This window comes from Haplochromis burtoni, unplaced genomic scaffold (assembly GCF_018398535.1).
Source record: "Haplochromis burtoni strain Fernald_Lab_line unplaced genomic scaffold, NCSU_Asbu1 Contig_920, whole genome shotgun sequence".
NCBI lineage: Eukaryota > Metazoa > Chordata > Actinopteri > Cichliformes > Cichlidae > Haplochromis > Haplochromis burtoni.
The window spans coordinates 1-26,031 of NW_024583281.1; the positions used below are offsets into that span (position 1 = coordinate 1).

At 37.5% G+C, this 26,031-nt stretch overlaps 2 protein-coding genes across 2 annotated transcripts; both read right to left on the reverse strand.

Moving 5' to 3' along the window:
- Positions 1-2,492: 2,492 nt before the first annotated feature.
- LOC102301530 (sialoadhesin) lies at positions 2,493-7,558 on the reverse strand. Its single transcript, XM_005951055.3, has 4 exons — positions 7,332-7,558; positions 5,312-5,575; positions 4,968-5,231; positions 2,493-3,691 (listed from the first exon to the last, which is right to left on the reverse strand). Exons 1-4 carry the CDS (start codon positions 7,360-7,362, stop codon positions 3,585-3,587), a joined length of 666 nt encoding a protein of 221 aa, XP_005951117.1. The 5' UTR covers positions 7,363-7,558; the 3' UTR covers positions 2,493-3,584.
- Positions 7,559-10,290: 2,732 nt separating this feature from the next.
- LOC102301236 (butyrophilin subfamily 2 member A1) lies at positions 10,291-19,023 on the reverse strand. The gene is made up of 6 exons (XM_005951054.2): positions 18,840-19,023; positions 16,017-16,358; positions 15,363-15,576; positions 15,095-15,159; positions 14,784-14,900; positions 10,291-11,830 (listed from the first exon to the last, which is right to left on the reverse strand). Exons 1-6 carry the CDS (start codon positions 18,973-18,975, stop codon positions 11,349-11,351), a joined length of 1,356 nt encoding a protein of 451 aa, XP_005951116.2. The 5' UTR covers positions 18,976-19,023; the 3' UTR covers positions 10,291-11,348.
- Between the last annotated feature and the right edge of the window lie 7,008 nt (positions 19,024-26,031).

The window sequence follows — 26,031 nt, forward strand, 5'->3', positions numbered from 1 at the left end:
TATATTTGTTTTTTGTTAAGTTGCCTAATAATTATGCACAGTAATAGTCACCTGCACACACAGATATCCCCCTAAAATAGCTAAAACTAAAAACTACTTCCAAAAAAGTTTTTTTGGGTTCATTGAGAACATGGTTGTTGTTCAATAATAACATTATTCCTCAAAAATACTACTTGCCTAATAATTCTGCACTCCCTGTAGATGAGCAGACATTTCCTCTCCAGTTTCTTTCATCTAACAATTTTACTGTTTGTGAACAAAACAATAACCAGAAATCCACATGAACGTGAACACCAAATCTCCACATCATATCATTCTGTTGTCGAGCTAGTGGCAGAAAATAAAAAAAAATAAATAAATGAATAAACCGCTATTTGGAAAAAGGTTTTGTATTTAATCCAAATCATCTAAAAATTTAAAATCTTCCAAAAAACAAACACACAAAAAATGTCCAGAACTTTATTTTTTCTTGGTCTCAGAGGATTTTCACAACAACACCCTTGTGATGCTTGATATTATAGAGACCCTACGATATTGGTAAGTGAATACCAAATACCTTAAAATCTGCTTTGAGCAAGTACTTTAAGGATAAAGTGGGAAGAAAGAAGACAATATAACTCAAAGGGTGTTAAAATATATAATTGTGTCGTTTTCACGATATACATAATGAATAGTGATTTTATCTTGGCATTGGTACCATTGTTGGCAGATCACAGAGAGTCCCTGCAGGTTGCAAAAACTTTCTCACTTCAGCAGGTCTAACATCATTTGGTGCTCGTCTTTTTGAGAACAGTCTTCAGATGGACTTTGTTATCACAAAAACAACATGAAACAACAAAACAACAGGGACAAAAACTGAATCATCACCTCACATTTCACAATAAGAGTTCTGTTTTTTTCTGACGAAACTATTCAAAGACGAAGATGCTGAGGCTAAGATAAAGTTACATGAAACCTAAATTACTGTGTCATTCTTCACAAGAAATTAAACCAAATGAAACTAAACGTATATCTCAAACTGTTGAGTGTAACATAAAGAGCAAGGACAAATTAATGGAAAACCTGAAGCCTTCTCTTCGACAATGATCAGTCAAGTCTGTCTACAGTTTTATTTTGCGTTGTGTGTTTTGGTGAAATAAATAAATAAATAGCCTAAACTCAAATACAACACAACATAATATAACAAATACAAGATACAGTAACTATAACTGTACAAAGACATACAAAAAGAGCAGTTACACAATAACTTTATGTGAGAAAACTTGACTTGCCATGACTTACAACAACTAAGGATACAAAGGTTACATGAGCAATAATCTTACTTGGAATTTGAGCAGTTTAATGATTAGAAATGAATGTTTGTAACCTTGAAGATCAGATCTGACTGACTCAAATTAAAATTTGAATGCATCTCACTACAGTGAAAGCTTTTATGCAACACATAGTTGAATGTGTGACATGGGTAGGTTTACATCTTGGGATTTTTATCATTATCATTGTTGTTGTTGTTGTTGTTACGATCCCCTCTCCTAGGGAGGCGTGAAATACACGAGCCCTCACACAAGAAACTGAGTAAAACAGAAAACCGACAGGGCTTTTTCAACAGACCACTTTACATGAAGGCATTAACACAGACAATAGTAAAAGCTAAGAGTTAACTGAGGCAAGCTAGCATCACAAAACTCTAATCAAGTTAAGTTCAACCAGGCACTGAGGTTAACAAATAAAATTCAATGCTATGAACAGAGTTGAGCGAGCAATGTTCAAAGAGGGAGGCAAGAAGAAAGCGTGTTCAGTCCTAAGCAGCAGACACAGAGCCACAGGTGCATACAATCAACCACTCATTGCTTCCTGGAGCACCACCGGATCCCAGGCAGTCCAGTGTCTATTAGCAGGGGTGCACATAAGTGGTCCGCAGGTGCGCATGCACTGTCAAAATAAAAGACGCACACCAGATAAGAAGTTGCAATGTGTGTTTGCGTCCATATAAAAGGCACTGTTTTTGTTCACTAGAGTGGGATTTTCACGGCATATTCTGCACCACATCTCTGTGCGTTCATCATTTGTTTGAAGCGCACCTGCGGACCACTTATGTGCACCCCTTTCTATGAGGGTTGACACACTGCAATCTGCATACAGGAGGGCTGGCACAGATCTCCAGCTAGCCAATCGTTATTGAGTCCTGGCACTATTGGATTTGCTTGAAGAGAAAAGCGCTCTCACTCCCTCCGAGGCCCAGGGCCATAACAATTATTATTATTATTATTATTATTATTATTAGTAGTAGTAGTAGTAGTAGTATTAATATTATCATTATTATTATTATTATTATTATTATTATTATTATTATTATTATTATTATTAATATCATCATCACCCAGGTTTGAATGGTGATTACCTAAAAAATGAGTGAGCACTGAGAAACATTTATTTTTGTCACCTGTCAACAGTGTAAACATGCTGATACCCTGAGTTACAGGCAGAGGGCTTCATCGTACACTGAATGTTATTTTAAATTATTCCTGAAAAGTTAGTCTTGAACAGACATTGGGCTGCAAATCAAGGCAGCATCTATGTAACTTAATAGTCATTCACACATTTATCCTCTATACGAGTTTGATCCTTTTTGATTTCCTATAAAAATACTTCACCGAGATTTAAAATGATGCCTTTTTAAAACCTAAAGTGTATTTTCCAACAGAAAACACAAAATGCACTCTGTGATGCTCCAGTTGTAATTTATTAGAACCCCAATAACATATTAAATGTTTTACAAAACACTATAGAGGGTAGTTACTGTCATATAGTTTAACATGGGCTGCATGATGATACGGTGATTAGCACCACAGCCTCACAGGAAGACGGTCCTGGGTGTGAATCCATCAGTTTCCTGGTCTTCGGTGTGAAGATTGTATCTTCTCCCAGTGCTGGTGTGGGTTCTCTCCAGGCACTCCAGTTGTCATTTATTAGAACCATATTAATGTGTTAAATGGTTTACAAAACACTATAGAGGGTAGTTACAGTCATATAGTAACAAGGACGGCATAATGATATGGTTTTCTCACCACGGCCTCACAGGAAGACGGTCCTGGGTCTGAATCCATCAGTTGCCTGGTGTTCTAAGTGGAGTTTGCATCTTCTCCCAGTGGGTTTTCCAGCTTCCACCCACAATTCAAAGATATGCTAGGTTACATGGTTATTCTCAGATCTGTCTCTCACCAGTTCTGGCAATTTGTCCATAGCTCCTCTCGCCCTATGACAGCTGGGATAGGCTCCAGCTCTAGCTCAGCTGCAAAAACTGATGGCTGGATGGTTAAATACTTGTCTTATGAGTACATGTTTAACACCATTACATACACAGACTCCATAGCTGTTGGTGAACGCATCCTTAAACATTTTTACTGCATCTTATCTTAGATGTTCCTAAATTCTTTGTTTTTTTCTTTGCGATTAATTTCCAGCATTTTCAAATAAAAAGCGAAACATCATGGCTGTACAAATATAAAGATATATTTCAATATATGAGGGCAATGATATCAAAGAGGTCACATCACACTCATTTTCTCAGGTTTTCTACCATTAGCTCAGCGTATGAGTACATTTGCACCCAGTGTAATAATCACAGTGTAGAAGAGTTTCACCAGAATACCACCAATCAGTCCAGGCACAGATACTGATGGCTGAGCTCTGACTGCAAGGAAGATAGAACAAAATAACAGAGTTGGCATAGAAAGTACCAAAAATACAGGCAGAATAAATGGCTGAAAGGCAACAATAAAGGAAGGAAATCAAACAATACACAGTAGAATCAATTAGGTAACCAAGAGGGAAACCAAGGCAGAAATACAGGGCACAGGAGCTCAAAAGCTCTTGGACTTTATATATGTATTTCTCATATTTACCTTCTAATTAAGTATGTGTGGATAAGATGTGTGAATCAGAGCAGTACTGCACAGGCTGTATAAAAGATGAATACAGCCTCAAGGTCTAATATGCAAGTATGTTAAACCTTCATTCTTTTAATGGCCAGCAGGTGGAGACTCCTGTGACTGGAAAGAGACTTCCAGTGCTATAGAAGTCTAGGGGAAGTTCCCTCACTCTGTGACCTCTTTAAACCTTTTTCTGTTGACTTGCTTGGCTCAGCCACAAATTTCTAGTCATAATGAATAAAATATGAAGTTCATTTAGTAAATTATGGCCTTTATTGAAATCAGAATGAAGGATTATCCAAGTAATGCTCACTCATGAATTAATTACCAGTCATAAGTTCTTGAACAATGAATGTGCATTGGACACCTCTTCCCTTATCATGTCCAGTTCAAAGTGGTAAAGCACTCAACTTGAGGTTTCATAAGAGTACTTCACTAAGTAATGGGTGGTGCAAGAATGGCTACATCACTTTTTATACTGTTTATATTTTTTTTTGACCATGCAATGTGCATGTGGATATACTGAAAATATGTGACTGCATTTTAAATAGTTTCAATTCAGCATTCAATACAGTGCACAACAACAGCTACCTAAAGGCATTTTATATTGTAAGGCAAAGACCCTACAATAATACAAAGAAAACAGCGAAAACCCCAACAATCATATGACCCCCTATGAGCAAGCACTTTGGCGACAGAGGGAGAGAAAAACTTTCTTTTAACAGGAAGAAACATCCAGCAGAACCAGGCTCAGGGAGGGGCGGCCATCTGCTGTCTGTTGCAACCATTTGGGGTGAGAGGAGGAAGAAAGGACTGCCTCAATAAGGATTTTATGCTTCACCAGTTGGAAAATAACAAAATCTTTTGAATATGTGTCAATCAATCCTCAGTGACTAGTTTAAATAGGTGAAATTAGTCAATGCATTGCTTTTGGAGCACAATGAATATGTCAAAGGACAGACTGGGTGTATTTTATTGATTATGTGTCACGTCTACCACATTTCTCCTCAAAACAGATGTCTTGTTGCCTGAACCCACCTTTGCCTTTGACAGCCATCCAACTCTGTGCTGACTGTCCTTTTGTTGGGTGTTCACACTTGTAGAAACCTTCATCAGATAAGGACACAGCTGAGAAAGTGAGGTTTCCTGCAGGCTGAGTACTGATTAAATGTCCGTCTTTGTAAAAGTTAGCAGAGAAATTAGAAGTCGCCTTGCTCTCTTCATCGTACTTGTAATAGCAGAAAAGTGTCACTGTTTCATCTTCTGTCACAGGAAGCGCAGGGCTTTCCAGGATCACTCCATCTGAAAATCAAACCGTGCTATGACTCCTCAGCTCTATATCAGATACAAAGTCTAAAACATCAAATAGTAAAGAGCATTACATGTGACTGTGATGTTGATAGCCTCACTGCATTCCCCTCGATCAGACTCACACCAGTATGTTCCAGTGTCTGATCCATAGGTGTCCACAATAGTGCATGACGTCTGATTTGACACTCCCCAACCCGAGATACATGACTCAGCAGTTTTAGAGGTGTTTCTCTTCAGAGTCCAATTTCCAGAGTTGTCTGTCCCTTCACAGCTCAGCGTGATCGTCTCGTACCAAAAGAACTGAGATCTGTCAGGATGGATGCTCAGCATAGCAGCTGGGTTTCGAAACATGAAATAAAAAGAAGAGGAAAAAAGCATCAGGCTGAGATTTGGTCCTTTTAAAACATGCAAGTCTGCAGACTTGTGGTAAGCACCAGACACACAGGTCTAGAGACCCCATGGCAAGCATTGGTTGATAGAGAAAAACATGTTCTTCAACATTAAACCACCTAGTGAATGACAACTGTTGCGAAATCAGTTTTAACCCGGTTCTTTTTATTTCTCAAGCATCCAGAGACGGACTCAGTAGTCATTTTCACAAAAACTTTATTCATCTTTATTCATCTTTACTCGTCTTTATTTATCCTCATTTAAGCATGCATTCTTCTAGAAGGGAAGACTTGCCAGGCCGGTGCCCCTCTGCAAAATCTTCACTCATTTGTCTGTGAAACACAGTTTTGTAGGAGCGACCCGATCATAAAACCCCCCACGGTGTGCTGCAAACTCTGTGTCTGTGTCTATGTGCACGAGCACGTGAATGCCTGTGTGTGCGCGTACCCATATGTCTATGTGAGTGAGTGTGCGTGTGGATGTGTGTGCGTAACAGTTAAAACACTATGTGCGTATATCTCTATGTACGTGCCTTCCTGAGGGTCATAAAAGTCCATCTCCCTTCCAAACCAAAGTTATTTAGTTACAAACTTTGAGACTCCCACCCATGCATGCCCTGAGGAATTTACACTCAGCATTAACTCCTCTTTGTCTTACTTACACAGTTCAACTGGGGGGGGGGTCTCCTAAAATCTACTTCCAAGTTCATGACACAGTCAGGCCTTTATTTATATCCAGGACAGTGTCAGTGTCTCACAATTCTATATCCTATCTAACACATTCCTAAACTCTAAAGTAAGCTAAACATTCCTACACAACCTGATTTTCAGTTATTTCAGAGCCATTGCTAAAAGTTTGATTTCCAAGCAATTTTACTCCGACTTGTACATTTGATAATATATTTCCTAACAGTGCATTAAACTGTACCCTTCCTTTCTTTTTCAGTTCAATTTCAGCTCTATTGAAACTGGCTTGCAGCTGTTTTTAGTATGAGACATGAAGACAGGACAAAACTGCCCACAACTGCCAAGCCTGGAGGCCCTCTGGTGACCTCAAATAGGAAAAAGAAAACCAGGTTTTTGAAAATGCCACAGCACACAAACCAGAGAGGTGCTCGTCTAACAAGGCAACCTGAAAACTGAAAACAATCTTCAGTGCGTATATAATATGTTCATGGTTTAGTGTTCTGATGTGTTTCCTTCTCCTAACTGTTTTAACGCTCTTTTTCCACTGCTGATATGTTGACATGTTGCAGTAGGAAAACCATTTGTGTACTTTGCCAACTTGGGTTTGTAGTGCGACGCTTCTGTTTAACAATTTAAGCTCACAGCACAGTAAAATTATCATGCAAAACATCATTCTGTCCATGCTATATATCACGAGTACATCTGAAAACAGCAATGTGAAAGTGAGTAAATGAAAGTGAAATTAAAAAACAGCAAATCACATTTTTAGCTTGTGACGAGCCGAACATAAATCAAAACCTAATAACTCTGGAAAAAATGGGAGAAATTTAAAGCAGAATGTGTGAGGAAGCAGCCTCTCATCAGTTGTACTTTGTAGGACAAAGAAGTAATCGTATTTTCTTTGAGATCTTTGGAGAAACATACACCTAATAAAACCTTCAAATGTCCTGTGAGCTCAGGAATTCTTTCAATTACAGCTGAATTAAAAACAACTAAAGAAGTAAAATTTACTCACAGATAATCAGACACGTTGAAGAGATCTCCATTGTGCTTTGGTGCTCTTTTCTTTCTTAGAAACTCTTCAGCAGCTCTCTGACTTGCAGGAAGTTATTAGGGTCGCACAGATAATTAGGTTTTGGTGGGCTCTGCAAAAAACCCTCATATTCCAAATGTCAGATCAACACTGTGAGCACATGCAGGGGGCTTCTATTTTCCACCCCCTGCGGTCTCTGTCTGCAGAATGCAGTGCTGTTTGGTTTCCCCCTCCAAACACTTATCCTTCTCATGAATTTACACCCCCACCATTTCACACCTACCCCTCTGAAGCGGCTTCATGCCGTGCACTTGAGCATGACAGGAAATGAGACACCCTTCAGTGAGTGAAAAAAGTGTAAAGTCTCTTTTTTACACTCTTTTAGAAGTTAAAGCAAGCCTATGAAATCTTCTTTAATTGAATCCCTTTTTGTTTTCGTCAGAAGACCAAATTAATTCAATAATAATAATTTAATAATTCGCAAAGACAGAGCGCCTCCAGAATTTTTTCATACGGGGCCACTAAAAATATTGTGGTTGTGCCTCAAAAACAGAATTTTAATTTTTATTATGTTGTTGTCAAATATACGTTGCTTGAAAAGTATGGCAAAAAGGAGAGAGAATTATAGGTTTATATGCCTAGTTAATATCCTGCTGTTAGAGCTGATATCACTGAAAATAGGCACGTATGAAAACCAAATAATATTTTGAGTCATAATAATCTGTTCTAACAATAACAAGTGCATGTTTCAGCTCATTGTAGTGTGTCTTCATCTCTCTTGTGCTCTTGTGTGTGTGTGTGTGGGGGGGGGGGGGGGGTTCACTGGGAAATCACTACGCAAAGTATCATTCTGACTCACCGCTATGAATCACAGCTGTGTTAAGAAAAAGTCACAATGCTTCAGCAAGTGAAGCTGAAGCGAAAAACTTCAAATCACAGCACACTCAACGATAGCTGTCAACTTATCAGGTACATAAAGAAGCAGTGATGCAGTCTTGTGTATTTAATTAATCCACCAAAGACTCTTTTAAGATCCACGTGTTTGACTTCATCTGTATCGACAACAGGCAACCAGTAACGATCCTACAATTCCTGAAAGCTGTGCACTGCTGCCCTCTGTTGGTGTTTACTGATCCTACCAAAACCTATGCCAGATCAGCCAATCCCTCCGTCTGTTCAGTGTGTAGGGTTGCTCTGGGCCGCATCTCTCTCTCTTTCCTAAACCTAACCAAGTAGGAAATAAAAGAACGTACCAAGTGGGGAGGTAGTGGGGAACAGGTGCAAAGCAGCACATACTCCCCCCCAATTTTTTGGTTATTTCTCCATCCTCCTAACCCTGTGGCCTCTGTGGTCTGAAAACAGAATACATGTGAAGAAGTCTGGTTCCCTCTCAGATCAAAGGAATTAACAATGTCGTGATTGGAGGCAATAAGACGCATGGTTCTCCTGCACGAACAGCTTTTGTTGAACTGTAGCAGCAGTGTACGTGGCTATCATCAATTTTCTCAAAACATATACACATACAGTATTCTAGCGACCTCTAGTGGTCGCCCCCATGGTAGCCTTACTAGGACAACATAAACAGATTTCACAACAAACAATAGGATTTCTTTTATTCTGTTTCTGGTGTTTCCTCAAGGTTGGTTTACAAGGACTCAGAGGAAAATGGTTTAGAAGGGAATCCAGAGAAGACCACTAAACACAGTAAACAGTGCTTAATGTAACAGGTCGAAATGTGTGTTGAAGACATAAATAGGGATTAAACTAATAGTTAAAAGGTTAAGAGATAAAAAAAAAAAAAGAAAAAAAAAGACAATTCATAAGTTATGGAATCACAGTTCAGTTCATGTTTTTAAACAAGGTAAAAGAAAATGTGTAATAATTTTTGTGTGTGTTTATCCATCCATCCACTTATCCTCCTCAGGGTCACTGGAGCCTATCCCAGCTGTCATAGGGCGAGATAGGCAGGATACACCCTGGACAGGTCACCAGGGATAGAAAACCATTCACACCGATGGACAATTTAGATTAATCAATTACCCTATCCCCACTAAGTGCACGTCTTTGGAAGCCAGAGTACCCAGAGACAACATGCGAACTTCACACAGAAAGACCCCGGCCTGATGGTGGAATTGAACTCAGGACCTCCTTGCTTTGTGGCAACAGTGCTAACCACCGTGCCACCGTACTGCTCGTGTGTGCTTATTATGTCTTTAATTGCTGGTTCAGTGGTTTTCTCACTACACTTTGCGGCATTACTTTATGATACAACTAGGTGGTGCAAAGTGCACAGGAGAAACATAAACTCTCTTTGAGGCAAACTGTAAACAAGCTGATGATCTGTGCCTCTTTATTTTAATACACAGGTGGGTTATTAGTCCTTAAATGACTTATAGGTAACACAGTAGAAACAATAAGCCTGTTGTGAACATGTCAAAGGAAAGTATAACTTATAAACTCAGTAATGTCGAAGTATTGTGAGTAGAATGAAACCATAACGTCAACGTGGTCGTGCTAGGCTAATGGACTTGATGCTAGCAGGTAAAGCTTCAAGTGCAGTAGCGATGCTAATGAAGTACAAAAAGTATTCGTGACAGTAAAGTTAATCAGGCTCATGAATGTTTTCAGTTGTGTTTTCTATGTTTTGTTGAGGTAAGAGGAGATGCAAATGCTGTAACCAATATGCAAATGCTTCACTAATGAATGGTTATTTGTTAGTCGCTTGCTGTGAGTTATAGTATATTGTATTTAGTGATGCAAGTGATATGTGTGTGTGTAACCTGAACAAAGGCGGAGGTGATATGGCCAATGTGGCCCAATGTTCAGATATTGTTATGATGGTCACTGTCTATACTCACTAAGATTATTCATGTACTTCCTGACAGTGTATTGACATCTGTCATTATTAAGAAGTGCAATAAACAGTGGCGGGCAGACAAGCTACAGTGTGTAGTTTTGGATCCTCATCCTAATCCTTAAGATGCAGGTTTCCAGTTATTTTCATTTTGTTCTGTAGTTCATTTCTTTTTTTGCAGTTTGAGAGGGTTAGACATCTATAAATATTGTAACATGACACTGCTGTGAAGAAAAGGAGAAGGAAGAAAAAAATACAAAAAACTGGACTCTTGTTTTAAATACTTTAACTGTTTTGATTTTCTTCCTCCAGCTGTGAAAATATGGGTCAGAAACAAGGTCTGTTTTATTAAATGCGGACAAAAACAGTTTTAAAAAGCCAAAATAGTTTATTCTTAAGGCTCATTTTACACAACCAGAAAATAAAAAGAACTATATAATAAACCTGTAAAAACTTCATAACAAATATTATTGAAAATCACAATCTTAAGGTAGTTCAAAATGAAATAAAGTTAGCTTTAAAGCTTCCAAGTTTCAAGGGTCTGATAAATGGTAAAGCTGATGTTGATATGTAGGACTAGCAGTAAGAAGACCTTACACAGCCCTCCCTGTAAAATCACAGAAACAACTGTGCAAAAAAGAACAACATGAGAAAAGTGCAAAATAACAAAACAAGAAAGTTCTTGTTGTTGTTTTTAGGGAGTTGAACAAACAAAAAATAAGGAAAAAGCTTATTTATGATATAAAGAATCATAAAATAATACATCTACCTCTAACCTACCATCTGTGTTGGAGGTTTATCTTGACGAGTGCTCAGGCAGCGTCATACTGACACACCAAGATAACCATGTGAAGATAATAGTTATTCAGTGCTACTAGTGAGTCAGAAAATGATACCATATATTAACATGAAAGCATTTACTTACTTACTACTACTTTTTAGACTATATGTTATGGAATATATTAAAAATGGACTGTATCCAGCCGTCTCTGCTGAATGATTAAACATGACTGAAAAATCAGTCGACAGAAAGTAAAACTCGAACTGCATGACCGACTCTCCTTTGACTGTCAGCTGACATCAGCATTTTACTTTCTTTTTGTCCAGTTGTAAAAGTTGCCACATCCTCGTATTTCAGTTCCACTCTAGATCGAGATGAGCGGCTCTGCTTCTGGAGAGTGCGTATGTCTGCGCTGAGGCCGTGCAGTGCTTCCACGACGCGCGTTTGAGACAAAAGGAAGCTCTTTTGAGTGTGAAGGAGAAGTGGAAAACACATCGTCGCTGTTTGTTGAAAGAGCAGAATTGCTGTCTTGACTGCTTCTCTGCGTCTGAGAGCTGGCTGCTGCATATTGTGTTGAACCGGCAGGTTCTGAATCTCCTCCTGTGGTCTTTGATAATCTGTCAGAGTTTGGACGGCTGCTGCTGGTTGAAGTCTCTGGTTTGAGGTTGTTGTTGCTTTGAGGAGACTTTTGTCTTGATGGATTACTGGGATTTAAGATACCTGGTGAGGATGTGGAGTCATTTGATGACTCGCTGGGGGGGGTGTCCGGACTGGGTGTGCTTTCATTCATCTCATTTGGTAGCTGGTGGATGCTCTCTCCATTAACACTCGGTTTCTGTCCTCCAACTGTAGAAACACACACACAAAAGAAGAAAAGACACACAGTTAGCATTTTGTTTTCCTGACATTTCCCTGTTTCTATTACAAAGCGGAAAAGAAAACATAGTATACCTGATATACATGAATGCACTAACCTTAAGCATTAGATAAGGCAGTTGCTAATATCCTTCAGTGGCTAATTTATAGCATGTTATTTAAGCTTATTTACTCTATCTGCAGTTGCTGCTTCTTCTGCAAGCTATCTTGCAGCTTGCAGACCACCTACATGTGAGTTCCTGCATTTCGTGTTATGTCTCTGCTCTGTCTTTCCTCGCCTGTTCACATAAATGCATAAAAGGATGAGGACATCAGAGTAGCCATGCAAACAAATAAATAAATGCCCCCAAATGAAAATAACTTTCCTTTAATTAAAGCAGTTGCAGTTGAACTACCACTGCTGTATGCCTCTGTTGTCCACATTAAAGCCTGCACATTACTGCATCTTTTTACCATAGTTTCAGTGTTAATTCCCTGAATTTCACAGCAAATCCAGGTTCTGCTTCACTTGAGTGACCCCATATTTTGGGATTTGCTCTGATTAACAAGGTTATTTTAATGAACGAAAGCTGCTTTGAGCTGTGTCTTTATCAGTGAGGGCCGGTGATGGGAAACATCGGCGTTACTAATGGCGTTACTTTTTTCAGTAACGAGTAATCTAACTAATTACTATTCCTATCATTACAATGCCGTTACTATTACTAACAGGAAAATGCGGTCCGTTACTATTTTTCAACAAACAGACGGTTGAAGCTGTGTTCAGCTTACCATATCTTATATCAGTTGCACGGAAGTAACTGACTACGTAAGTAATCTGGACGCCACAGCTTTAAGCAGCTGCGCACTCCTGCAGACAGTAATCACGATCACTGTCTAGCACAACACCTGGAGCTAAGGGGGCAAAACAATCGCATGAGTGCTGCTGTTTGACTGAGGAAGAATAAAGTAGTCGTGGTAAGCCAATCACATGACCACTTAAAGACAAAGCAACAAGGTGATATATACCAGTTTTTAAATTGTGTCGATAGGCCACGTAAAACCAGAGCCATGATAAACAATATATACGCTGCATTTTTCCTCAATAGTTTCATCACGTTTACTGTGACAGACCTAGCAAGCACTCTCTGCTTATGAGAGAAAAAACAAAATGAAAAAAAAAACCAGGGGAAGTTTTAGGAGTGAAGGCGAGAGAGAGAGAGCAGAAAAAGAGAGAGAGCGAGTTTTGAGATGTGAGAGATTTGTAACGTTTAGCTTGTTTGGAGTGTGTAGTTAATGTGTCGTCTTGTGTAGTTAGTGTGTAGTGTTGTGGATAGTTTTGTGTTGTGTGTCAGAACAATGAGGCGACTGCTGTCTCCAGGAAAACAGGAGTGATACACCTGCTGCTGTCAGGCCTGCTGGTATCAGGCTGTGATGTTCTCCTTTATAGTGGACAGAAATTATTGTTTTGGACTGGCACAAATAATTTGTGAGGCATCTTATTGAATGCAGAACAGCTGATTGTTCTGTAAATAGTTTGAAATGTTTTTTTTTAATCAAGATAAAAGGTAAATGGATGCAAATAACTGTTGTTTGCAAAACTTGTGCATAGGATTTTAAAACTGACAATTTATATTTGCATTTAAAAGTTATGAAATATGATTCATTAAACATGTTTGTTTTTGTTGCAGTAAAAAATATAACTTTTTCTACACTGATTTTATGTTTTTTGTCTGATTTTAGATCAATTGTGTTAATGCAGTATGTCAAAATGAAAACATAACTGTAAATTCAGACACGTGAGGTTGTGCTGAAAAGGATGATACCAAACAAGGCAAAGTAAACAGTTTTTAAAGGTGAAATGTGGGGAAAATCAAAAGTAGTTAAAAATGGCCAATTATACCCTGGACCCCAGAGGGTTAAACGTTTTTTAGTAGTAACGCAATAGTTACTTTTCAAGTAATTAATTACTTTTAGAATATTGTAACTCAGTTACTAACTCAGTTACCTTTTTGAAGAAGTAACTAGTAACTATAACACTGGTGAGGGCACAGTTCCATTTTCCTTTGTGTGTGTAAAATTTGGAAAACTCCAACTGTAAGATATAAGCATTTTAGTTACAATAGCATTCATCTTTATTTGAACCCAACAAAAATGCTTTGGGGAAAATTATAAGACAAGTTGCTATTGTGTCAGCAATTTGACATTAAAATTACTTACTTACAAATAACTATTTCAATATTTTAGACAGTATCAAGGTTCTTATTTATAATGGTACGAAAATGCTGCTTCTCCTTGACTCATTTGACTCATGTTTAACTTATAAATTTCTGGACTCTTCAAGTAAAACAAAAGCTCTGATGCCATCACAGTGGGCTTTGAAAACTGCTTTTCGAAGCTGCTGATTTCCTTGTGTCCTCTCACCAACAACTTGTGGGTTCTTGTGTTATTGCTGTGTCTGAATGCCAGAAGGTGGGTCCTGTTTACATGATTTTGTGTAAGTCAAATGCTTTTGTGTGTATTTGTTCCCTCGTGACTATGCTAATGCTATCTTACGCTAACACGCCATAGCGTGTTAGCGTAAGAGAGCATTAGCATAGCAAGCTACTAAGCTAGTTAATGCTAATTATAAACCTTGTGTAATTGTTAAAGTTGTTATACATGTGAGTGTTGAATACAGTTTCCATCTGGAATCTCTGTGTTAGAATTATGTTTGGACGTGTTGAATGTTTGACGCACACAGTACTGATAGTTGCTTCATGTGCCATTACTACAGACCACAGCTGAATATATCTGCTAAACTTGGAAGCTCTGTGTTCTCCCACCATACCTTGCCACGCTAAAGCAGCTAAACTTCTGGAGACAACATTCTGTCCATTTTATAAATTGTCTAATTAATTAGCAAATAATTAGAAGTAGTTAAAAACAAAGGCACAAAATGACTTACCGGAGGAGCAACAGCGCTTGACAATAAAGTATAAGAGTGCACAGGTGATTGTGACTAAAAGGATCGTCACTGCAACGCTGATTACGATGTTTAGAGTGCAGGATCTCAGATATTCATCTGAAATGATTAAAAAAAGAGATTTAATGAGAAAATCAAGATCATTTTACACAAAGAGACACTGGCATAATTTATTTTTTGAAGGTGCTTTTTGATTCACTTTTATTCTGCAAAATGTAACATTTAGAATCATTACAAAAGAATAATGAAATCTAAGTTTTATGCAGTCCAGCTGATTCAGGTGTTAAGCTTACCCGGTATGTAAAACTCTGAGTCCCTAATCTGGTTTATCTCAGGCTGCTGGACTCTGCAGATGACCCTGTGATTAAAAAGACACACCTTTAGGTTTCATTCACAGTTTTGTCCTGGAAAAAGAAAACTGATGTACACTTTTTGTCATAGCTTATGCATGACTGCACTGATGCAGTGACTTGATATCACATTTCCATTTGGATGAAGTAAATGACACAGATAAAATGAGATCTGAGGTCTTGAACTTTAGTCATTAAAATGATATTAAACCTGTTGGTAGCAGTATGCAAAGTCACTCTTCTTGTAACTGTCAGACACCCTGGGGAGTTTCCATCTCTCTTTGGGTCTTCAGCACTGATCTCATTTCCCTGATTGTCAAGAAATGTAATCCTAGGCTCAGGGAACCAGCACTTAGCCTCACACTGCAGAGTCAGTCCTCCTCCAACACCAGAAACAACTGAGAGTTTCGGCTCAGAAACGGCACCTGTAAAAACAAGAATTATTCAGGATGTGGCCTTTGAACCTTCCAGCAAACATTATTACAAAAATTTTCACTGTGGAAAATACTTTAATGTCAAATATTATCTGAGGTTTGTGGATCAAAGAAATCATTAAAGAATCTGCATGTTCTCCTAAGAACATTTGGCAAAGACGATTGGGAAAAATCTGCAGATAATTGGTTACCTTTGCTTAGAATAAAGAATAGAAAGGAGAAAACCTCAGACTATTTCATTAAATAATAAATCATTTAATCTGACATTCACAGTAAAATCTGTGCACTCCTCACGCCCTCCTCGGAGTCTTTAGGGAAACCTAAACCAAAATGTGAGGCTTGTGCTTCACGAAGCACAAGCCTCACATTTCCTCCTCCTTTCCAAAGTGGAGGAAAGGATAAATACAGCACTGCACTTTGAGTTAACGTACCTACAAACAGCTCCAGCCTTGTGATGACTTTCTTTTTCTTGTTCCTCCGAATTGCACACTGGTAGTTTCCACTGTCATTTAGCTGCACATTGGATATCACCATTGACAGGTTTCCGTCGTGAAGTTTGTGCATGATGAGGTTTGTTCTGTACTGAAAGACTGGATTCTTCATCTCAAAGGTCTCGAATCCATCCCGGTACAGGAAGGCAGTGTTTGGAAACAGACCCTCTTTAGTCCACTCCACTGTTGGCACCTCACTGTTGATGGTGGTGATGCAGGGCAGGAGGATAGTTTCACTGACAAAGGCAACGATCTTTGGTCCAGTATCCACTAACATTATTCCTGTGAATAAAAAAGAAAACAGAATATGTGTGGCAACTAATTACTGTGTTTTTCCTACAGTCAAAGAACTGGATCTACTAATATAGTTTACATGTGCAGCAACAGTATTTCTCAATGCTATAGAACTCAAAATGCCCAAGTTAACAACATTAAAACAAGTTAAAACATTTGTGTACAGCTTGGTAGACAAACCAGCTTTAGCCTCTGTAGATGGTACATCTCTACATGACAACAGCAGGAGTGATTTTTTTTTAAAATGTATTTATTATTATCACTCATTGAAATTTTGTTGAGGTTTAACTTTTGCAGTTGAGCCTACTTTGATGGGTCTGCCAACACTGGCAGCTATTTCCAATAGGCTAGTTGAAGTAATTGTATAAAGAAGACCTCTTGGCTTCTTTTAGGACATTTATCCCTCAAATACCTATTGTGTAATACAGTTTATTGATGCAGTTTGCTAAACAGAATGCTAGCATTTAGCATTTATTTAGCAATCAAATTTGGTTACAATTTGGTCAAATCTGGCTCCAAACATACAACATTGTTTACAGGCATAAACATTAAAGCTTTGAAAGCCCAAAAGCAAACAGTGGGATGATTTTTCTCCCAGAATAATGGATGCCATTATTATATCAAAACATGAAACTGCTTGGTACCTGTACACTTCTCCTCCATTCCTCAGGCAAACTGTCTAAAATAATCTGGTCTTCTGTACCTGCACAGGTATATCAGCTCGACTAACCACATTTCATTCTTCATATTCTCCCCCCCCCCCTCTTCTTTTAACTAAAATGTTGGACTCTTACAGTGAAAACATAATAGGCCTATATAGATAGGACGAAGTGTGTGTGTGCACACCATTTTCCTGTGCACACACACTTGTTAGAAAGTAATGTGTGGCATCTTTAAGTGGGCAGAAGAGATGCACCGTGTTGTAAAATGCATCAGTTGCTGTTTTTGTGTTATTTTGACCTGCAGAGGTTAAAGGTGTTGAAGAAAGTCAGAAAAAAGTCTTGGCATGTGTTCAGTACAGACAGATTTAAAAGTCATGCTTGTAAAGTTAAAATGTCATTTACTTCCACTTTTTTTGTCATAGCTTATGCAATAAAGGAAATCCTGTGTAGTCATGTGAGACTGAGATCTTAAACTTGGTGCAGAGCATGACTCTAATGCATGCAAACACAAACGCTTGCAATCTCTTGTAACTTGTTCAACAGAACCCAATGACAGTTAACACATCTATACAAAAAAACAACCACAGCCACAATCTATTTTTAATGCTCACAAAAAGGGATACAAAAGAATGATCACCTCACAGCTTGTGCTTTTAAAACCACCTTCCTGTAAATCTTTAGTGCAATTTGTACAGTAAATATACCAAAACTCTTGGTAAACATACAAAAAGAAGCATGAAACATGCATGAAGTCACAGTAAGTTATTTCTGAAGCCGTAGTTGTTTCCTGTAACACCTAAATTTGACAGCTGATATCAATCACTGTCTTACAAGATGATGTCTAAAGAAATGTTGCACAAAAAAAGTAAAGCAACATCCTTTTTGGTACCTTTATAAGATAATTTGATTGTTGGTTTGTGTTCTTATAATAAATGAACTAATGTAGAAGTACTTCCTTTCAGTTTTTATGGCTACGTGCAAGACAAATGTAATAAATAAACAGCCAGCACAGTGCATCACATGGTTCAGTCACATGGACGTACAATATGTAAATCAATCACAGACAGCATATTAAAGATAATATGGCCTTCCTGGCCTGAAAAGTGACGGTGTTATGGGACTGCCATTCTTCTTATGGAGGGCAAAAAGAAGTTCGGTTGCATAGGTGTGTGGGAAAACAATGCATGGTGCCCCATGTCCTCAGATTTACAACCTTTTTTGTTTCTTAAAAATGAAAGTCAAGCCATTAACTGTAAAAACCTGCTAGGCATATCACTTTTTACACAAATATTACCAGAAACCATGAAACAGTGTGGATGTGTTTTCAGTTCTGCCTGATTGAAACCACCTCAAACACACAGTCAATAGAAGTTGAAACAAGTAGTGAGAGCAGTAATGACTACAGTCATATCTAAGAGGTGCAGCAGCAGAACAGCTGAGATAATCCATCCACAATATAAGTTTAGTCATTGATATATTGCTGCATGAGCTGGGCTGTAGTCACATCGTAAGGATGTAAAAACTGAGCTTTAAAATGAACAGTGGTAATAAAAACATAGGGTGACAGTGATCACTGACTTTTTTAGATTAAATAAAACAAAATACAAAGAATTAACCATTCACCATTAACCGTGTAGTCCACTGTATATGGGCATATAAATGGACAATGGGCAGAGGCAGCTACTACACTGATATTCTCTCCATTTCAGCTGATTTTATAACAAATATATTGTCGTGTGATCTGCACAGTAATTCGTGGAAAAGTCACGCGACACAAAACACTCCCACGGGACTGTAGAAATCCTACCTCTACAAGAAGATAGGACCACGGCGAGAAGGAACGCAAGGACGTGCGTGGCCGAAGCACAGAAAAACGACCTGCCGGATCCACGGGTGTGAAATAAGGATTGAAAAAGGACCCAAACTCTGTTAACCTGCTCCATGCTTCCTCTCTAGAGGGCAGCCTGAGGCATAATGATGTGCAACAGTTCCAACTGTATCTCATTCACAAAACGGGAAGTGGGTGGGTTCATGACGGTGTGAATGTCATCATGCACTCTTGTTTGGTTTTTTAATGTATTTGTAGTTTAGGAGATCATAGTCATTGTGCTCTCTTAAACTACACCCAGATAAGATTCAAATGCAGTACAAGATAAATCTGGCTAAATGAAAACAAACTCAAAAAAGACAATAAGGTCTGCTGCCTCAAGTCAAACAGTGAGTGAGTGAACTGAAAGTGCTTCCTTTCATCATGCCAAACAATACAAACAGCTACAAAAGTAGCTTTGTAATGCTGAATGTGCTGAAACTGACAACTTGTTATCATAGATTGTAATTTTCTAATTCACATCACATTTCATATGAAACCCTTTGGGAAATCGTCCAGTGTCTCCAAAGAAAATAAAAAAAAATAAAAAAAAAGCTAAAAGGAATATCTTAAAGACACAAACCCCCAAATTTAAGACACAAAAAGGTCGCCCAGCAGATGATGTAGACAGGATTAACACAGTCACACAAATCTTTGCTCTTTGTTGCTCTTTGTCATGCTGAATAGTGGTACTGACACGTACTAGTCCTCGGCTTCCTTCCTTCCCCTTAGCATAAAGTCTGCAAACAAATATAACTCAAAGCAACAACAAAAGGATGTACAACACAGCCACAAACCACATCCACATTGTAAGTAGTCATCTAATGTTTTTGATATTAGACAAAGACATTAGATGACTTTGAGGTCTGGTCTCCTATATAAAATTAACAGGGTACATGTCCCTCAAAGAAACTATTAATCAGAACAACTAGAACCAATTATTGAGCTGCTGATTAAAAAGTATAATATTTGTAGATGTAACCAGAAAACCTTAAAAAATCTCAAGATTAAATCAGGAGGCAGATGAGAACATAACGTTATCATATTATTTAACACAACATTAACAGCAGTTAAGGAAATCCTGTGTGGTCATGTGAGGCAGATTTCTCATACTCGTCACACAGCATGAGTCACATGCATGCAGAACACAAACACATCTTGCAAACCTTTTTAAGTTTTTCAAGAGGACTGAAAGACAGTTATGGGAACATCAGTTAAAAAAAGGAGAAGAAGAAACACAACCACAATTTATTTTTAGTACAAAAAAGGGATACAAAGGAATCATCACCTGATAGCTTGTGCTTTTAAAATAACCTTACTGTTAATCTTTACCACAATTTTTACAGTAAATGCCATGAAACTTTTGGTAAACCTACAAAAAAACAAAAGCCAAGAAACATGCTTTGTTACTGTGCATTGCATGAAGTCATGCTAAGTTACTGTAATTTTGAAGCTCTGGTCATTTCCTGTTTACACTCAAACAACAGCAGTACAGTCATTTGACAGCTCATATCAGTCAGTGCATTTCAAGATGAAGTCTACAGAAAATTTGTGTGTGAGAAGTAACTCATGTAGTAGCACTTTATGTTATTTGCTAACAATATAGCCCGTGTGATTATGTTCACATCTGAATCTGTTAATAAAAGAAATATGACTGAATACAACAACTTTAACATTCATATTGTTGTATTTTATGCTGTTGATACAAACCAAATGATTCATCCAGATAAGATACCAGTGATCTCAATAAAATGTGGCTACTGATTCAAAGTGCTCATTACACAGACACACTTCTTTACGTCTCTAGTAGGGATGGGTATTGATAAGATTTTCACGATTCCGATTCCATTTTCGATTCTGTTTAACGATTCGATTCTTTATCGATTCTTTTTAAAAAAGGAGAACACTAAGGTCGATTAGCTTAGAACTTTGTTTTATATCTTCTCTTTGAACAAGATAGAAATTTAGGAGTAACATGGCCTTACAAACCCAACAGTGAGATCTTAAGAGATCCAGCCTACGGCTCTTCAATGGGGTGTCACAGGGTCCCCAGGAAAAAAATTGTAAATGTAAAATAATAAAATAAATATTCTTCTGTAGCAATAACAAAGTATAACATATTTTTGATCTGCTGAAAAATGTAGGATATTTAGATATAAAGCCGAATTTTAAAAAGCTGAATATTAAATCAAGAGGTCGATAATAAAATGCAGTTATCATATCCTACCACACGGTTGCGCTGTTTTTGAGTAAATAAGCCAAGCTTTAATTTCACGGAGCTTGAAATCTTAACAGCAATGCGTTATTAGTGCTAACTTTTTTATTATTTCAATTATAGTCACATCTACAGTGCTTATTAAAACTTAAACAAACATAAACCATTGTGCAGCTTCACTGACCAGAAGGCCATAGACCTGCTGTAGATGCAGTGATGAGTGAGTTAACCTCTGTCAGTCATTCAAAGGTGCTGTCGATGGTTTCGAGAAAATACGATGGCTGTTTCCTGTTAATCACACACAGTGAATCATTTTCAGCATGAAAAGTTACTCATAGGTTGGAACAAACCTGGATGAGGTAAAACATCAGTTTTATTTTAATAAGTGTTGTATGTTTAAAACAGCCTAATATCGTTTCAAAATAAAAATTTAAACATGGAACCATAATAATTTTCTCCTAAATCCTCTTCCTCTGAACAAAAACAGATTGATTGCGAATGTGAAACTGTTTAAAAATCCTATTAATCAGCGGTGCCACCTTTGTCGTTCGCTGGTTTCTGAGTTTTTACTTCACTCTGTCTCTCTCCCAATAACAATAAAATAATTTTTTTCTAATGGATGTGAAAATGTTTATGCAGTTTTTTTACAGTTCATGAACTCCGAGTATCTGCTGTCTGTGAAGTTACTCGTCTGTCTGACGCAATCAAATGCTGACATAAGTCTCTGCAAAACTTACTGTCACCTAACAGTACAGTTCCTCTCCTTTGTCAGTGACTGAAGTGTATGCCTACATTTATATCTTTATAAGCATTGGCAGGCACTGACCCCATTTTTCAAAGACAAGGCTCGTCTTTTTGAATAGAGTCCAGAGCAGAGAAGAAATTTTTGTCTATGCCTATGGAACCTTGTGATAAAGAAATGTCATCTATGAAACAAAATTTCCTCTTTTTGCTGTTGTTGTTTTTGATCAGTGGTGGAAACAAGCTTGTTATGTTGGTTCTGCGTCCTATGAAACATGTACAGTCTTGTAAGTTGAGCCCAGGTAAGACAGAGGCTATGAAAGCTTCTGTCAGCTCCCTTATTTTTGGATCAGCATTAAGAGGAAGATGAAGTTTCACTATTGGACACCTTTATAGAAGGAATGGACATTAAACTAGCAGTTACCACTAGTCTGGCATCGTCGCTGAACAGGGATTAAAAACTGGGACATGAGTCAAAGATAAAATGTTTGCTCGTTTAAATATGCTGGAAAAAAAACCCAGTTTCAACAGGATTTATTCATTCATTTATTTATTAAACAGCTTTGTCTTTTCATGACCAGTTAAGTCTCCAAGAAATTATAGACATAGACAGAAAGTCCAGCAGCAGAGATATTATAAGAGACAAACATGGACCTAAAACACGCCTTAATAGAAAAGTTGACCTCTATAGGAGAACACAGCAGCAGCAAAGGTGGAAGTATAATGTGCTTTCTTTATTTCACATGATGTTAATGTGATGGAGCGGTGTTCTTATTTGCATACGCTTAGATCGACAGATGCTTAAATATTTCCACAAAACTTTCATTTCAAAACCTCTGGGTTACAGATGAATGAAATCAATTTAGCACTGAAGCTTCCTTCAAACCACCATGGCTCCTGTAAGGAGGAAAGGAATGGTTTCATTTTGTCTCTTTTCCATTTATTTGTGCCAACCCCTGGAAAATTCTGGGGTAGATAAGGGCTGTGACTCTGTAATGGGATTTTTAAATTAAGTTTGGAAGAAAAAAAAAGTTGATTCATTTTTTTATACAAATGGAAAAGTCAACATACACTCAGTTTAAAGTGGCTGAAGGATAGGACATACAATATACATACAACTACAAGAAGCTTAAAATGAAAGGTGTTTTTGTCTTTCATATTTTTGTATTATTCCAATATCAGAATAATCAAAAGCAATAAAAATATTGAGACACAACTTCAAGTATGTTACTTTACACATTATACACATACAAATGAAAGATCAATTATTTGTAAAAGTGTAAGGTTTCCCATGAAACTGACTGATGTAGTATCCAAAAGAGAATGAAATTAAAAAAGAAACCTTTTCATGTGGGGAAAAAGCACATTTTCATCTTTAGCTGCTCTTCCCAAGTTTTTTTTAGTAATCTGTCATTTTGCATGAGATTTGTTATGACTGGAAAACTCTTGAAATAATTTGACAAGCAAAAAAAAAAACCAAACAAAAAAAATCATAAGATGAATCCATAAAGAAAATAAAGCATGTCACAGACCTGTTTCTTGCACTGAATCGTTTCACATCTTGGGATTATAATTTTTCTCAGTATTTTCAAGTATTTTTATGTAATGGCATTAATAATTTTATTAACTTTTGATACTACAATTACTATCATTATTATAACTACTACTGCTACTAAATCTAATACTATTATATTGATTTGTTATTGATGTCCCCGGACATCAGATGAATCTATCAGGGTACTGTAGTGCAGTTTAGACCTGTCAGCGAAGGTGTTGCTGCGCTGAGGCGCATGTGCGCCACCTGCACCAGACCAGGACACACGCATGCTTTTTGAACGGGGAACATGTTTTCTTTCTTTTGAATCTGAAGGACTTCTGAATGACACAGCACGATTCTTTGCTGAAAAAGCAGAAGTGTCACAGCTGTTTCTTTTTATCTGCGTGCCAGATGTTGGATTTTGTCCTGAAATGGCAGGTGTGGAATACCTGGTCTGTGTTAAGCTGATTGGATGGTTTCTGTTGGTTGAAGCCTCCGGTTTCAGGTGGCTGATGGTGTGGGGAGACTTTGCTGGGGGTGGGATAACAGGGTTTGGGGTGCTTTGTGATGATCCCGAGGGCTGGCTAGACTGTTGAACACAACTCATCTTATCTTTCTCAAGGCCTGATTTTTGTCTTCTCACTGTATGAACACAAAAAGTGAATAAAAAAATCACTTAGTTGGCAATTTTTTAAATCTTGACCATTCTATCGATCAGTGCAGACATACACACACACACAAATATAATTTAAATTAATATATTTAGACTGAGCATTAGGTTAGGCAGGCCACAAATTCAGGCCAAATTAACTCAAAATCCAGGACCATCACCTGCTGTCACTGCCAGGCTACAACAAATGATCACTTATCTAATCAAATTGGTCAATCTTGTTTACAGCACATTTTTAAGCTCTTTTACCCTGCCTGCTTCTTCTGCAAGCCACTTTGCAACACATCACACCCCATTTCCTTATTCTAATACCTAAATTAATGTCAAATATGTTTGTGATAGTCCTGGCTAAACTACCACTACTGCTCTTAGTGTATGAATTATATATTTTCTCTGTTGTCTGCACTTTGCTGCATTTGTTTATTGTAAAGATTTTTAGTGTGAAGAGGTTTTGATTGAGAACTTACTGTAGCTATACAGTCCTTGTAAAAATAAGAAAGTTAAATGTAAAATGAGGTTTGATTTTGTGTCAAATTAGTCAGTACAAACTGCCTCACAACGATCTGGTGTATCCTGAGATGTCCACATTATTTCTACATTTAACATTCTTGTAGAGTGAAAACACAAACCCAGTCCAGCAAATAACTAAAAGAATCTCTGCAAACCTCCACCAGGTCAGCTCACAATGTCAGCAGTATTCACTTTAAGGTTGTAAGAAGGGCAGACATTATGTAGTAGTAGATGTTTGACAATATGTACTGATTTGTAACTAACTCAAGCTCATTATATAATATTACATGTCAGTATATTTGTCACTTAATGGGCAGTTCATTGTCTTTCTCTTGACAATATGTTCTTTAAAGATATAACATATATCTTTGTGTCCTTACAGTTTGAAAGAAAAGCTGATGTGAAATGTAAAAGTGAGGTCAGAGGTCAATGTGATGTTTTCAATATCCTAAATGATACCAATATCATTTCCTACATGTTGCCAATGCAAACTAAGGCAGCAGAAATTCAGGCAAATCAATTTTATGAAAGTTTAAGTTTTTTGACCTATATCAGTCTTTATATGTCCAAGGAATATTATTTTAAATCGCTTTCTGTACATTGGTAATAGACACCACACTTGTAAGAATTATGGTTTCTAAATCACGCAGCTTTTTTGACCAATAAATCGTTAAGTTGACCTTGAACACTTTGGTGGATGTTAGCTGAATTTAATTAGATTGTTAACATGACGCCTGCAAAGCTTAATCAGAATTCATTAGAAACTTTTCAAGCTACTATGTTTACAGACAGAAAGAAAAGCACACAAATGCTACCAGAAACACAACCTCCTTGATGGAGATAATTGCAACAGATCTGTTTTGTTTTTTGTTTTTTTTAATATTTACACTCTGATGGCCAAATAATCAGTTAAATAATTAATTTTAAAACACATTATTAAAAAAACAGACTTACCATAACGTTGACATTTCTTGACTAAAAAGGCAATGACTGCTGTTACAAAGACCCTCACGACAACAGCGATTACAAGGATGTCAGTGCAGGATCTCAGGCTTTCACCTGAAACTCAACATTTGAAGATTAGGATAATAAAATTTTGCAAAAATGACACAAACAGGTGACGTAACTTCCATGTTGTAAAAGTTTACATTTAAAACAGAAGTGACATTAAAGAACACAGTAATTAGCAAATCTTAGATTAAAATTAATTACATTTTAAACAGTTTTCATATACATGTACAGTTTGCAGTGTTTTTTTAGAAAAGCTAGATGGATGTAAACCATAGACAAAAATATGTGTTTTATGTAGTTCAGCTGATCCAGGTGTGTTAAAGCGCTGGTGTACCTGGTATGTACATTTCTGAGTTCCTGGTCTGGGTTATCTCCGGATGGTGGACTCTGCAGGTGACTCTGTGATCGAAAGAAGCACCTTTTAGTTTTATTCACATAGTTTTGTCCT

Bases quoted from the DNA above. Each gene is read 5' to 3' on its own strand.
- LOC102301530 (XM_005951055.3), bottom strand. From the start codon at position 7,362: ATGGAGATCTCTTCAACGTGTCTGATTATCT. The intron at 5,576-7,331 runs GTGAGTAAATTT...TTCGAAACCCAG, and splicing joins TTCAACGTGTCTGATTATCT to CTGCTATGCTGAGCATCCAT. The intron at 5,232-5,311 runs GTAATGCTCTTT...TTTGATTTTCAG, and splicing joins TATCAACATCACAGTCACAT to ATGGAGTGATCCTGGAAAGC.
- LOC102301236 (XM_005951054.2), bottom strand. From the start codon at position 18,975: ATGGAGCAGGTTAACAGAGTTTGGGTCCTTTTTCAATCCTTATTTCAC. The intron at 16,359-18,839 runs GTAGGATTTCTA...TTTTATTCACAG, and splicing joins GGTCCTATCTTCTTGTAGAG to GAATAATGTTAGTGGATACT. The intron at 14,901-15,094 runs GTAAGCTTAACA...TAATCATTTCAG, and splicing joins CTCAGAGTTTTACATACCGG to ATGAATATCTGAGATCCTGC.